Below are 16,155 nucleotides of genomic sequence, written 5' to 3' on the forward strand. Positions count from 1 at the left end.
GAAACTGTTTCTTTAAACAAAACAATGGCAGACCAACTTGTTATATAGGACAGTGACAGCCTTCTTTCAACTCACAGATGCAGCCCCCTGCTTTCGCAGCTTTCTTTGACTGCTCCAAAATGCCTGACCTTTACTTGTCTGAATTCTGACAAAGTTTGCACCAGAGAGAGAACACCCAGTCACATGCAGTCTATTTTGTCTCCCAAACTAAAAAAACTCATCTCTGAGGAGATAAGGAGCATTTCATATATATTTTTCTGTATTTAGTTGTATACAAATCTTGTGTATAAGTTAAAGAAAAAGAAACAGAGAGCCTTGTGTTATGGTCTGAATGTCTGTGTCCCCTCCAGAATCCATATGTCCTACCTACCAATGTGATGGTATTAGGAGGTGGGACCTTTGAGAGGTAATTATGTTTAGATGAGGCCATGAGGGTGGGGCTTCCACAATGGTATTGGTGCCCTTATAAGAAGAGGGCACCACCAATGTTCAAAGCTGCACTATTTACAGTAGCCAAGACATGGAAGCAACCTAAATGTCCATCAACAGATGAATGGATAAAGAAGATATGGTACATATATACAATGGAATATTACTTAGTCATTAAAAAGAATGAAATAATGCCATTTGCAGCAACATGCATGGACCTAGAGATTATCACACTAAGTGAAGTAAGTCAGGCAAAGAAAGATAAATATCATATGATATCGTTTATATGCAGAATCTAAAAAAAATGATGCAAATGAACTAATTTCCAAAACAGAAACAGACTCACAGACTTAGAAAACAAACTTATGGTTACCAAAGGGGAAAGGTGGAGGGGGGCATAAATTAGGAGTCTGGGATTAACATATACACACTACTTTATATAAAATAGATAATCAACAAGGACCTGCTGTAGAGTACAGGGAACTCTACCCAATACTCTGTAATAACCTATATGGGAAAAGAATCTGAAAAATAATAGATACTATATATGTATATGTATAACTGAATCACTTTGCTGTATACCTGAAACGAACACAATACTGTAGATCAACTATAGTCCAGTATAAAATAAAAATTAAAAAAAAAAAAAAAAAAGAAGAAGAGAGCACCAGAGCTCTCTCTCCACATATACACAGAGCCTGGGTCACATGAGCTTACAGGGAGATGGTGGTCTTCATCAGGACCAAACCGGCTGGCTCCATAATCTTCAACTTCATGGCTTCCAGAACTGTGAGAAATGAGCTACCCAGTCGATGCTGTTGTGTTACAGCAACTCAAGCTGATGAAGATAGCTGGGAAGGCTCAGACTGCAGTTTCTGTGGGTATAGCTCTGTGGTATCCAATTCTCATTTTTGAATACCTGAGCCATACGAGCCAAGAGATGAAGGCAGTGGTATTCCCTGCAAGCGCTCCTGCAGCGTGGACAGTGCTATTCCTGGTTACGTAGCTCAGGGCCTGGCTCTCTACCCTTACAGAATATTCTGTTGGACACTTACTGTTCTCAAATCCCTTTGCTGCTTAAAGTAGCCAGAGTGGACTCCAAGGTCTGCTACTAAGAACCCAGGCCAATGACATGAACAAATGCAGCTGGAAATAAAGGGATTAAACCAGTTTCTTTATTGCAGGATTTCTCAGAGCCATTAAAATAACGTACTTAGTAAATCTCCAAAAGGGAGACAGAGTGTGTGGCAGTATCTTCACCTAATCTTGGGGGGACTGTCTGACGACTGCATCACAGGACGGATAATCTCGCAAGAAGTTTGCAAAGAACTCTGAGCCTGGTACAAACTGTCCATCCAGTCCTGCTAAACAGAACTGGCCCAGCCTATAAGAGTTACCCCTGATCCTCTCTGTCATTCCCTGGCTCTCTGATGCCAGGCTAGCTGAAAACACCCCCTGAAACAGATTTCTTTTTTTACAACTAAAAAAGCAATAGAAACAAAAGGCAGAGGGGGCGACATTTTCCTTTGACCTGAAGGTTGATTTTCACCTGTTTCATCCTCTTTTTGGGGTCCAGTGCTCGTGAGTCAGCAGTCATTTTCATGACTATCTCAATGCAAAACCTAATGAAAGGGAGGACCTTGAAGATGGCAGAGGAGTAAGACGTGGAGATCACCTTCCTCCTCACAAATACATCAGAAATACATCTACATGTGGAACAACTCCTACAGAACACCTACTGAACTCTGGCAGAAGACCTCAGACTTCCCAAAAGGCAAGAAGCTCCCCACGTACCTGGGTAGGGCAAAAGAAAAAAGGAAAAACAGAGACAAAAGAATAGGGACGGTACCTGCACTTCTGGGAGGGAGCTGTGAAGGAGGAAATGTTTCCACACACTAGGAAGCCCCTTCGCGGGCGGAGACTGCGGGTGGCGGAGGGGGGAAGCTTCGGAGCCGCGGAGGAGAGCGCAGCAACAGGGGTGCGGAGGGCAAAGCGGGGAGATTCCCGCACAGAGGATCGGGGCCGACCGGCACTCACCGGCCCGAGAGGCTTGTCTGCTCACCCGCTGGGGCGGGCGGGGCTGGGAGCTGAGGCTCGGGCTTTGGATGTCAGACCCCAGGGAGAGGACTGGGGTTGGCTGTGTGAACACAGCCTGACGAGGGTTAGTGCGCCACAGCTAGCCAGGAGGGAGTCCGGGAAAAAGTCTGGACCTGCCAGAGAGGCAAGAGACCATTGTTTCGGGGTGCGCGAGGAGAGGGGATTCAGAGCACCGCCTAAATGAGCTCCAGAGACGGACGTGAGCTGCAGCTACCAGTGTGGACACCAGAGATGGGCATGAAACGCTAAGACTGCTGCTGCAGCCACCAAGAAGCCTGTGTGCAATCACAGGTCACTACCCACACCTCCCCTCCCGAAGCCTGTGCAGCCGCCACTGCCAGGGTCCCGTGATCCAGGGACAACGCGCCCGGGAGGACACAGGGCATGCCTCAGGCTGGTGCAACATCACGGCGGCCTCTGCCACCGCAGGCCCGCCCCGCATTCCGTAGCCCTCGCTCCCCCCGGCCTGAGTGAGCCAGAGCCCCCGAATCAGCGGCTCCTTTAACCCCGTCCTGTCTGGGCAAAGAACAGACGCCCTCAGGCGACCTACACGCAGAGGCGGGTCCAGATCCAAAGCTGAACCCCAGGAGCTGTGCGAACAAAGAAGAGAAAGGGAAATCTCTCCCAGCAGCCTCAGGAGCAGTGGTTTAAATCTCCACAATCAACTTGATGTACCTGCATCTGTAGAACACCTGAAGACAATGAATCATCCCAAAATTGAGGAGGTGGACTTTGGGAGCAACTGTAGACTTGGGGTTTGCCGAATGCGAGTGACTAGTTCCTGATTTCTATGTATATCTTAGTTTAGTATTTAGAGCTTATTATCATTGGTAGATTTGTCTATTGATTTTGTCACTCTCTTCCTTTATATATATATATATTTCCCCCTTTTCTCTTTTTGTAAGTGTGTATGTGTATGCTTCTTTGTGTGATTTTGTCTCTATAGGTTTGCTTTTACCATTTGTCCTAGGGTTCTATCTGTCCGTTGTTTTGTTTAGTACAGTTTTTAGCACTTGTTATCATTGGTACATTTGTTTATTGGTTTGGTTGCTCTCTTTTTTTTTAAATTACTTTTATATTTTTCTATTTTAATAATTTTTTTAATTTTAAAAACTTTATTTTATTTGTTTTTTCTTTCTTTCTTTTATTTTTTTTTCTCCCTTTTCTTCTGAGCTCTGTGGCTGACAGGGTCTTGGTGCTCTGGCTGGGTGTCAGGCCTGAGCCTCTGAGGTGAGAGAGCCAAGTTCAGGACGTTGCTCCACCAGAGACCTCCCAGCCCCTTGTAATATCAATTGGCGAGAGCTCTCCCAGAGATCTCCGTCTCAATGCTAAGACCGAGCTCCAATCAATGACCTGCAAGCTCCAGTACTGGACACTCCATGCCAAACAACTAGCAAGACAGGAACACAGCCCCACCCACTAGCAGAGAGGCTGCCTAAAATCATAAGTTCACAGACACCCCAAAACACACCACTGGATGTGGTCATGCCCACCAGAAAGACAAGATCCAGCCTCATCCACCAGAACACAGGCACCAGTCCCCTCTACAAGGAAGCCTACACAACCCACTGAACCAACCTTACTCACTGGGGGCAGACACCAAAAATAACAGGAACTAAAAACCTGCAGCCTGTGAAAAGGAGACCCCAAACACAGTAAGTTAAGCAAAATGAGAAGACAGAGAAATACACAGCAGGTGAAGGAGCAAGGTAAAAACCCACCAGGCCAAACAAATGAAGAGGAAATAGGCATGCTACCTGAAAAAGAATTCAAAGTAATGATAGTAAAGACGATCCAAAATCTTGGAAATAGAATGGAGAAAATACAAGAAATGTTTAACAAGGACCTAGAAGAACTAAAGAGTAAACAAACAATGATGAATAGCACAATAAGTGAGATTAAAAATTCTCTAGAAGAAATCAATAGCAGAATAACTGAGGCAGAAGAACAGATAAGTGACCTGGAAGATAAAACAGTGGAAATAACTACCGCAGAGCAGAATAAAGAAAAAGGAATGAAAAGAATTGAGGACAGTCTCTGAGACCTCTGGGACAACATTAAATGCACCAACATTCGAATTATAGGGGTCCCAGAAGAAGAAGAGAAAAAGAAAGGGACTGAGAAAATATTTGAAGAGATTATAGTTGAAAATTTCCCTAATATGGGAAAGGAAATAGTCAGTCAAGTCCAGGAAGCTCAGAGAGTCCCAGACAGGATAAATCCAGGGAGAAACATGCAAAGACACATATTAATCAAACTATCAAAAATTAAATACAAAGAAAAAATATTAAAAGCAGCAAGGGAAAAGCAACAAATAACATCCAAGGGAATCCCCATAACGTTAACAGCTGATTTTTCAGCAGAAATTCTACAATCCAAAAGGGAGTGGCAGGACATATTTAAAGTGATGAAAGGGAAGAACCTACAACCCAGATTACTCTACCCAGCAAGGATCTCATCCAGATTCGATGGAGAAATTAAAACCTTTACACACAAGCAAAAGCTAAGAGAATTCAGCACCACCAAACCAGCTTTACAGCAAATGCTAAAGGAACTTCTTTAGGCAGGAAACACAAGAGAAGGAAAAGACCTAAAATAACAAACCCAAAACAATTAAGAAAATGATAATAGGAACGTACATATCGATAATTACCTTAAATGTAAATGGATTAAATGCTCCAACCAAAAGACATAGACTGGCTGAATGGGTACAAAAACAAGACACGTATATATGCTGTCTACAAGAAACCCACTTCAGACCTAGGGACATGCACAGACTGAAAGTGAAGGGATGGAAAAAGATATTCCATGTAAATGGAAATCAAAACAAAGCTGGAGTAGCAATTCTCGTATCAGACAGAATAGACTTTAAAATAAAGACTATTACAAGAGACAAAGAAGGACACTACATAATGATCAAGGGATCAATCCAAGAAGAAGATATAACAACTGTAAATATTTATGCACCCAACATGGTAGCACCTCAATACATAAAGCAGATGCTAACAGCCATAAAAGGGGAAATCGACAGTAACTCAATAATAGTAGGGGACTTTAACACCCCACTTTCACCAATGGACAGATCATCCAAAATGAAAATAAATAAGGAAACACAAGGTTTAAATGACACATTAAACAAGATGGACTTAATTGATATTTACAGGACATTCCATCCAAAACCACTTTCTTCTCAAGTGCTCATGGAAAATTCTCCAGGATACATCATATCTTGGGTCACAAGTCAAGCCTTAGTAAATTTAAGAAAATTGAAATTGTATCTAGTACCTTTTCCAACCTCAACACTATGAGACTAGATATCAATTACAGGAAACAAACTGTAAAAAAATACAAACACGTGGAGGCTAAACAATATGATACTAAATAACCAAGAGATCACTGAAGAAATCAAATAGGAAACCCAAAACTACCTAGAAATAAATGACAATGAAAACATGATGACCCAAAACCTATGAGATGCAGCAAAAGCAGTTCTAAGAGGGAAGTTTATAGCAATACAATCCTATCTCAAGAAACATCTCAAATAAACAACTTAACCTTACACCTAAAGTAATTAGAGAAAGAAGAACAAAAAACCCCCCAAAGTTAGCAGAAGGAAGAAATCATAAAGATCAGATCAGAAATAAATGAAAAAGAAATGAAGGAAATGAAAGCAAAGATCAATAAAATTAAAAGCTGGTTCTTTGAGAAGATAAACAAAATTGATAAACCATTAGCCAGACTCATCAAGAAAAAAAAGGAAAAGACTCAAATCAATAGAATTAGAAATGAAAAAGAAGAAGTAACAACTGGCACTGCAGAAATACAAAGGATCATGAGAGATTACTACAAGCAACAATATGCCAATAAAATGGACAACCTGGAAGAAATGGACAAATTCTTAGACAAGTACAACCTTCTGAGACTGAACCAGGTAGAAACAGAAAATATAAACAGACCAATCACAAGCACTGAAATTGAAACTGTGATTAAAAATCTTCCAAAAAACAAAAGCCCAGGACCAGACAGCTTCACAGGCAAATTGTGTCAAACATTTAGAGAAGAGCTAACACCCATCCTTCTCAAACTCTTCCAAAATATAGCAGAGTGAGGAACATTCCCAAACTCATTCTACGAGGCCACCATCACCCTGATACCAAAACCAGACAAAGATGTCACACAAAAAGAAAACTACAGGCCAATATCACTGATGAACATACACGCAAAAATCCTCAACAAAATACTAGCAAACAGAATCCAACAGCACATTGAAAGGATCATACACCATGATCAAGTGGGGGTTATCCCAGGAATGCAAGGATTCTTCAATATATGTAAACCAATCAATGTGATACACCATACAGACAAATTGAAGGATAAAACCATATGATAATCTCAATAGATGCAGAAAAAGCTTTTGACAAAATTCAACACCCATTTATGATAAAAACCCTCCAGAAAGTAGGAAGGAACTTACCTCAACATAATAAAGGCCATATATGACAAACCCAGAGCCAACATCATTCTCAATCGTGAAAAACTGAAACCATTTCCACTAAGATCAGGAACAAGACAAGGTTGCCCACTCTCACTGCTATTACTCAACATAGTTTTGGAAGTTTTAGCCACAGCAATCAGAGAAGAAAAAGAAATAAAAGGAATCCAAATCAGAAAAGAAGAAGTAAAACTGTCACTGTTTGCAGATGACACGATACTATACACAGAGATCCTAAAGATGCTACCAGAAAACTACTAGAGCTAATCAATGAATTTGGTAAAGTAGCAGGATACAAAATTAATGCACAGAAATCTCTGGCATTCCTATACACTAATGATGAAAAATCTGAAAGTGAAAATAAGGAAACACTCCCATTTACCACTGCAACAAAAAGAATAAAATACCTAGGAATAAACCTACCTAAGGAGACAAAAGACCTGTATGCAGAAAATTATAAGACACTGATGAAAGAAAGTAAAGATGATACAAACATATGGAGAGATATACCATGTTCCTGGATTGGAAGAATGAACATTGTGAAAATGACTATACTACCCAAAACAATCTACAGATTCGGTGCAATCCCTATCATACTACCAATAGCATTGTTCACAAAACTAGAACAAAAAATTTCACAATTTGTATGGAAACACAGAAGACCCCGAATAGCCAAAGCAATATTGAGAAAGAAAAATGGAGCTGGAGGAATCAGGCTCCCTGACTTCAGACTATACCAGAAAGCTATAATAATCAAGATAGTATGGTACTGGCACAAAAACAGAAATATAGATCAATGGAACAGGATGGATAGCCCAGAGATTATCCCACGCACATATGGTCACCTTATCTTTGACAAAGGAGGCAAGAATATACAATGGAGAAAAGACAGCCTCTTCTATAAGTGGTGCTGGGAAAACTGGACAGCTACATGTAAAAGAATGAAATTAGAACACTCCCTGACACCATACACAAAAATAAACTCAAAATGGATTAAAGACCTAGTTGTAAGGCCAGACGCTATAAAACTCTTAGAGGAAAACATAGGCAGAACACTCTACGACATAAATCACAGCAAGATCCTTTTTGATCCACCTCCTAGAGGAAGGGAAATAAAAACAAAAATAAACAAATGGGACCTAATGAAACTTAAAAGCTTTGTACAGCAAAGGAAACCGTAAACAAGATGAAAAGACAACCCTACGAATGGGAGAAAATATTTGCAAATGAAGCTACTGACAAAGGATTAATCTCCAAAATATACAAGCAGCTCATGCAGCTCAATACCACAGAAACAAACAACCCAATCCAAAAACGGGCAGAAGACCTAAATAGACATTTCTACAAAGAAAACATACAGATGGCCAACAAATACAGGAAAAGATGCTTAACATCACTAATCATTAGAGAAATGCAAATCAAAACTACAATGAGGTATCACCTCACACTGGTCAGAATGGCCATCATCAAAAAATCTACAAACAATAAATGCTGGAGAGGATGTGGAGAAAAGGGAACCCTCTTGCACTGTAGGTGGGTATGTAAATTGATACAGCCACTATGGAGAACAGTATGGAGGTTCCTTAAAAAACTAAAAATAGGGCTTCCCTGGTGGCTCAGTGGTTGAGAGTCCACCTGCCGAAGCAGGGGACACGGGTTCGTGCCCCGGTCCGGGAAGATCCCGTATGCCGCGGAGCAGCTGGGCCCATGAGCCATGGCCATTGAGCCTGCGTGTCCGGAGCCTGTGCTCCACAATGGGACAGGCCACAACTGTGAGAGGACCACATACCGCAAAAAAAAAAAACTAAAAATAGAACTACCATACAACCCAGCAATCCCACTACTGGGCATATACCCTGAGAAAACCATAATTCAAAGAGTCATGTACCACAATGTTCACTGCAGTTCTATTCACAATAGTCAGGACATGGAAGCAACCAAAGTGTCCACGGACAGATGAATGGATAAAGAAGATGTAGTATATATATATACAATGGAATATTACTCAGCCATAAAAGAAATGAAATTGAGTTATTTGTAGTGAGGTGGATGGACCTAGAGTCTGTCATACAGAGTGAAGTAAGTCGGAAAGAGAAAAACAAATACCATATGCTAACACATATATATGGAATCTAAAAAAAAAAATGGTTCTGAAGAATCTAGGGGCAGGACAGGAATAAAGACACAGGCGTAGAGAATGGACTTGAGGACACGGGGAGGGTGAAGGGTAAGCTGGGACGAAGTGAGAGAGTGGCATGGACATATACACACTACCAAACGTAAAATAGCTAGCTAGTGGGAAGCAGCCGCATAGCACAGGGAGATCAGCTCGGTGCTTTGTGACCACCTAGAGGGGTGGGATAGGGAGGGTGGGAGGGAGACGTAAGAGGGAGGACATATGGGGATATATGTATACGTATAGCTGATTCACTTTGTGATACAGCAGAAACTAACACAACATTGTAAAGCAATTTATACTCTAATAAAGACGTTAATAAAAAACAAACAACCTAATGAAAGAAGTCTTTGTAAAAAAAACCACGTGGGAGGGGAAGGGAAACAATCCACATGAAAATCCGTTCTGTTTCACCAGCTATGCATCCTTCCCCTCCTAAGATCATATATTCCACAGTTCCTTAGAGATTTTTCTAAATGATTACATTGTGTTTCAATCTTTCCTATTCATCCTCCACGCCTCTGTTACTTGTTCACTGGGAGTGAAATGGAGCAGAACCCTGTGTTCCCTGCCCCCCTAAGTCCTCAGCCTGCTTTTGTCTGTGGAAAAACTTTAGCCAAAGAATAAGTTTAATCAGAGAAGTGAGAAAATTCAGAAACAAAGCAAAACAGTCAAAGGAGGACAAGTAATAACAATTTAGTCATTAAGCATAGTCAAGGACCTTTAGTTCCTTCTTAAGGGCTTCAGATAATATTCTGAGCCATATCCTGTGAGCTGTCTTATAGACACTGAAACCTCCACCAGGTGGAAGAAGTTAAGTGCATGAAGACCAGACTGTAGCCATGACACAAGCTGCCACAATTCCGAGAACTGGCCTCAAGGAAATGGGAACAAACCGACCCTGGAACTGAAGGCTAACTGTACCTAAAACAATCAAGATGACGCTGGTCAGATGACCCAGGACCAATTTCAAGATGACGGCCAGAGCTGACTGTGCTGTTTCTGCACGTAGCCCCCTCCCTCCACGTATAAAAGCTCTTGCCCAGTGGGTGTAGGAGCGGGGTGTTTTGGCCTTTGGACAGGTGTCCACCCTCCCCCCCCCAATCCTGGTTGCTGGCATCCAAAACAAAGCAAACTCTCCTTTCCACCAACCTTGCCTCGTTATTGGCTTTCGAGCGGCAAGCAGCCAGACCCCACTTTCAGTTTCAGGAGGACATAGCATTAAAAGTAGGATGGGGCTTCCCTGGTGGCACAGTGGTTAAGAATCCGCCTGCTGATGCAGGGGACACGGGTTCAAGCCCTGGTGCGGGAAGACCCCACGTGCCGCGGAGCAACTAAGCCCGTGCACCACAACTACTGAGCCTGCGAGCCACAACTACTGAGGCCATGCGTCACAAGTACTGAAGCCTGCAGGCCTAGAGCCCGTGCTCCGCAACAAGAGAAGCCACCGCAACGAGAAGCCCGCGCACCGCAACAAAGAGTAGACCCCGCTTGCCGCAACTAGAGAAAGCCCGCGTGCAGCAATGAAGACCCAAAGCAGCCAAAAATAAAATAAATAATTTTTTTAAAAAAAGCATGATGCACTTTGAGGTCAGAGGTACCTGATTCACAGCTCTGTCACTTTCTGTTATGGGCACTTAAGCAAGTGCTTAATCCTTCTGAGACTCAAACATCTCGAACTGGATTGGCAAACAAGACTTGTGGGAGGGGCCCTACCTCATGGGGAAGTTACTGGAGAGTGGACAGAGGAGTAGAGAGTCCATCTGTCTTAGAAGAGGAGAGACCACGAGATCCTGCTGGAAGCCTGGCACTGCCGGGCTCAGCCCTGGCAGCAAGGAGAGGGGTAAGCAGAGTTCATTACTCACGGGACTCCAATCTCGAAGATGTTGTTCTGGATCAACTGCTTCCCCAACATGATGATGCTGAGCTGAATGCACAGCTCCATGAGGCAGCCCCCAGGGGCGCACTGCAGGAGGAGAAGAGGAAGGAAGGGGCGGTCAGACCAGGTGGAGCTCAGAGAGGCAAGGGTGCGAACTAAGCCAGCCTGTGGAGGCAGTAAGGATTGGGGCGGGGCGGCAGGGGTGGCAGGGGCACCTACAAACCACTAGCCTAGCCGGGCATGAAACACCAGTGGCTCTACTTGCCTCTTCCATGCGGTAACCGTCAAACACATAAACGTAGCTTCCAGGTCTGCCCACAAACCTGAAACGGAGAAGTGTGGGAAGAGTTAGGGGAAGAGAGAGGGAGTCAGGACTGCCTGAGGGCGTGTCTCCTGAGTGGACCAGCCACTGCCCGATGTTGTTCTTGAAAGGACTGGCTAGGGTGGATGCTCATCACCAGGAAGGAGTTCATACCTGTTATCAGCTAACAATCACCCACAACACATAGGGTTCACCTCTTGATTTTTAGTTTTTATTGGAATATAGTTGATTATAGTTGATTTACAATGTTGTGTTAGTTTTTGCTGTACAACAAAGGGAATCAGTTATGCATATACATATATCCACTCTTTCTTAGATTCTATTCCCCTATAGGCCATTACAGAGTACTGAGCAGAGTTCCCTGTGCTCTACAGTAGGTCCTTATTAGTTATCTGTTTTATATATAGTACAATCCCAATCTTCAATGTATTCCTCCCTGCCCCTTACCCCCCGGTAACCATAAGTTTATTTTCTACATCTGTAACTCTATTTCTCTTCTGTAGATAAGTTCATTCGTAGCTCTTAACGTGGTCAAATTCCAAGGGGAGGGGATTGACGCTGGGTCTGGAATGAAGCTGGGGTACTCTTTGTGCGTGTGTGTGTGTGTGTGTGTGTGTGTGTGTGTGTGTGAGAGAGAGAGAGAGAGAGAGAGAGAGAGAGAGATCATTTCAGAGCCTAAACACAACGAAGTCTGTATTGTCTCTAAGTGCACTGTCCTGCACCTTTTTCCCTCAGCTCGTGTCAAGAATCGGGTTCTGATTGCAATTCCTCCATGAGGGCTTCTGATTTCCCAGAAAATGAAGGCCAAGATGGACTAAAGTTGCAAGTGGAGATTCCTGGGACCAGAAAAGAAAAGTCCAGACTTCTTACTGAAAGTACTTAGAGGAATGGAAGAAGCCTGCCTCATTCCTCTTCTAAGACCTAAGGGTCTATTTTATTGGGGGATAAGAAGATTGAGCCAATGGGGGAGGCAGAGAGGTACTAGCCAACCATGGAACCAGAGAGGTCATCAGAAGAATCCCACTTTCTTGAAATGTCATCCCCTCACCCATCTTTTGAAATCCTACTTGTCCATTTGAGGCTCAGCTTGACTTTCCTCCTTGGTGAGGTCTCCCTGTCTCTGTTCATAATTAAGTGTTCCCCTAATACTTCCTTTGCACCATTTTTATGGTACTTACTCCAGATTACACTGTGCTGTTGCCAAGACTACCACAATCACTATTTATCAGAAGTGATTTTACACCCAGGACTGTTATATAGTAAAGAATATGACTGGTCACTGTCCCTGATCCCTGGGAGGAGCCTCTAAACCCTTGGAATTTCCTGATAGGAGTGTCTTTGTTATTCATGGTGGGTCCCTGGGACTAGACCTAGGTTTATGCTAATGAGATCACTCAGGATGGGGAGGCCAGTGTCAGAAAGACCAACCACGTGATCAGAGAGTTGGGGCTTTGAGCCCAGTAAAAGCAGCCGGACCTCAGCTGGGGGAGAGGGACTGCAGATTGAGTTCAGTCACATGAGCGATGATTCATTCAATGATGCTTGTATAACAGGACCCCAGCAAAAACTGTGGACACTGAAGCTTGGACGAGCATCCCGGTTGGTGATGCACATGGATGTGCCAGGAAACTGACATGCTGAGGACATCCTGAAGACATGGGAGCTTCTTTTCAGGATGCTCCTAGACCCTACCCTACGTGCCTCTCCCGTCTGTCGCTTTGGATTTGTATCTCTTTGTGATGATAACACCCTAATTTTAAGAATAGCACATTCCAAGCTCTATAAGTGGTTCTAGTGAATTATCAAACCCAAGGGGTTAGTGGCTGTAGCCAGTTGGGCAGACCCATCAGTGGCCTGAGAGCCCCAGAGCTTGCAGTACTGTCTGAGGTAAGGGCAGTCCTGTGGGAGGCTGTGCTCCTAACCTGTGAAGTCCACACTAACTCTGAGTAGTTGCCATCAGACCTGTATTGCAAGATCTAAGAGCCACTGGCTAGACATGAAATTCCCTCCTGTCACAGTCTCCAAGTTGAGAGACACAAATTCCTCTAAGACTAACCCTTCAGGGCCCAGAGCCGAATCACTGCAGAGTTTCCCATGTTAACAGAATCTGAAGAGGCTAATCCAAAATGATTTAGTGCAGCCAGGTGGCAAAGGGAGTGGGGAATGGGGCCAAGGGTGTAAACTGACAATGGAGACAGGCTGACTCCAGTGGAGGGCTCAGTCTTCATGACCAATTGCCCTTCCATGTATGGCACCGAGATACTCACCTCCCCTTGAAAAAGGCCACATAGAAGATGGGTGAGTAGGCATTGACAAATTTTAGCAAGAAAGCCTTGAGTACCAGGCGCTCTTCAAATGTCTGCTCTGTTTTTGGAACCTCTGAAAGAGAAGAGCAAAGCTGGTCAGACTGAGAGACAGATTTCTCACCTCTCCAGAGTTGTGATCCTGTGACGTGAGCCATTAACTGTCAGTTTACTCCTTCAGAGTAGAAACTAAGAGATCCATCTCTCTCGCACCTTAGAACTGACTTCATCTGGGAGGTCCCAAGCGGTGTTCCAGGTAGTATGAGGCTACAGAAGGCCAAGCATACATACGATCATCACCTGTCTCTTTCTGCTACCCTCCGCTTATCCACGCAAGCAATGGTTTCACACTGGGCTCCTCAAAGGGAGATCTGGGCAAGCAGAACATCCTCCCACCACCCTTGCTTCATCAAGAGGAATTCAGCTTTTACCTGCATACTTGACACTTCTATGGAGATTTTACTTGAACAAACATCCCTGACAGAAAGCCTAGTTAACCAGTGAACAGAAGTCAAGAAGCAGTAAAAGCTTGTCTAAGGAGATTGCCCCAGGCATACATGAGCCCCCAGGCACCTGTGGCCCTGGGAGGGGACTTGAGAATGAGGAAGCTTAGTGACTACCATCACTATTGTGATCCTGGCCTTGATTTTCCCCTAAGGCTGAAAGAAGGGAAAGTGAAGAGTTACTCATCCTGGTCCCCATGAGAAATGCGGTGTCAGTCCTGGAGAGCCAGCAACACTGAAAACTTCTTCATTCTCCAATCTCCCCTCCATCCTAAAACCCACTTGAGTTCACTGATGTTGGCACACAGTCCTAGAGGCCCTGGCAGGCCACGCTGAACCCACAGAGCTCCCAGCCCCTCTCAGCTGTGTGTTGAGGGGTGGGATGATTTGCTTGTTTTGTTTTGCTACAGAGATGGTTGTAGGAGCAGGTTTTAGCATCAGACATATTTGAGTTCAAATGCTAGATGTAATTAGAGAAGTGAAGTTATATAAAAAGGATAATGATACCTCCTTCACAGGGTTGCCCTGAAGACACAATGGGAATGCTCACAGAGCACTCGGCCAGGTGCTTGGCACATAGCGGACCTCAGTAAATGATGTTGTCCTAAACATCACCATCATCACCATCACCATCATCACCACCATCACCATCACCACCATCACCACCACCACCATCATCACCATCATCACCACCATCACCACCATCACCATCATCACCATCACCACCATCACCATCATCACCATCACCACCATCACCACCATCATCACCATCACCATCACCACCATCACCACCATCACCATCACCATCATCACCATCACCATCATCACCACCATCACCATCATCACCATCATCACCACCATCATCACCATCATCACCATCAACATCATCACCACCATCACCACCATCACCACCACCACCATCATCACCATCATCACCACCATCACCATCATCACCACCATCACCATCATCACCACCATCACCACCATCACCATCATCACCATCACCACCATCACCATCATCACCACCATCACCATCACCACCATCACCACCATCATCACCATCACCACCACCACCATCATCACCATCACCATCACCACCATCACCATCACCACCATCACCATCATCACCATCACCACCATCACCATCATCACCACCATCACCATCATCACCACCATCACCATCATCGCCATCATCACCACCATCATCACCATCACCATCATCACCACCATCACCATCACCACCATCATCACCATCATCACCACCATCACCACCATCACCATCACCACCATCACCATCATCACCATCATCACCATCACCACCATCATCACCATCACCACCATCACCACCATCACCACCATCACCATCATCACCACCATCACCATCATCACCATCATCACCACCATCATCACCATCATCACCATCACCATCATCACCACCATCACCACCATCACCATCACCACCATCATCACCATCACCATCACCACCATCACCACCATCACCATCATCACCACCATCACCACCATCACCATCACCATCATCACCACCATCATCACCACCATCACCATCACCATCATCACCACCATCACCATCACCACCATCATCACCACCATCACCACCGTCACCACCATCACCACCATCACCATCATCACCACCATCACCATCATCACCACCATCACCACCATCACCATCATCACCATCACCACCATCATCACCATGACCATCACCACCATCACCATCATGCAGGTCCAGCAGCTCTGCTTTCCACAGCACAGTTGGGCCATCACAGGTTGGATGTCTGTGCACATGACTTGCCCCCTGAGGTTCCAGGCATCATTTCCATGTGATTACTGATCACTTTCTACCAATCGACGGAGAACATGGCTGGTAGGTGATCCTCCTGGCAAGAGGATTCTGCTGGCAGAGATCACCTGTAGGTGATCCTCTGTCCCCACC

General features: G+C 44.3%; 1 protein-coding gene across 8 annotated transcripts in view; it reads right to left on the bottom strand.

Annotated features, from left to right (window-relative positions):
* ANO2 (anoctamin 2) overlaps nt 1–16,155 on the bottom strand; it is a 336,711-nt gene that overhangs the window by 48,728 nt on the left and 271,828 nt on the right. For all 8 annotated transcript variants that reach the window (XM_089920173.1, XM_089920168.1, XM_089920169.1 and 5 more), the window contains 3 exons: nt 13,663–13,774; nt 11,339–11,396; nt 11,060–11,160 (listed from right to left, as the gene is read on the bottom strand). In XM_089920173.1, the coding sequence (XP_089776299.1) occupies nt 11,060–11,160; nt 11,339–11,396; nt 13,663–13,774 (271 nt within the window). The remainder of the gene's footprint in view (nt 1–11,059; nt 11,161–11,338; nt 11,397–13,662; nt 13,775–16,155) is intronic.

Source organism: Delphinapterus leucas, chromosome 11 (genome assembly GCF_059928025.1).
Source record: "Delphinapterus leucas isolate spDelLeu-1000000601 "Yukka" chromosome 11, BTC_Dleu_Yukka2, whole genome shotgun sequence".
Taxonomy (NCBI): Eukaryota; Metazoa; Chordata; class Mammalia; order Artiodactyla; family Monodontidae; genus Delphinapterus; species Delphinapterus leucas.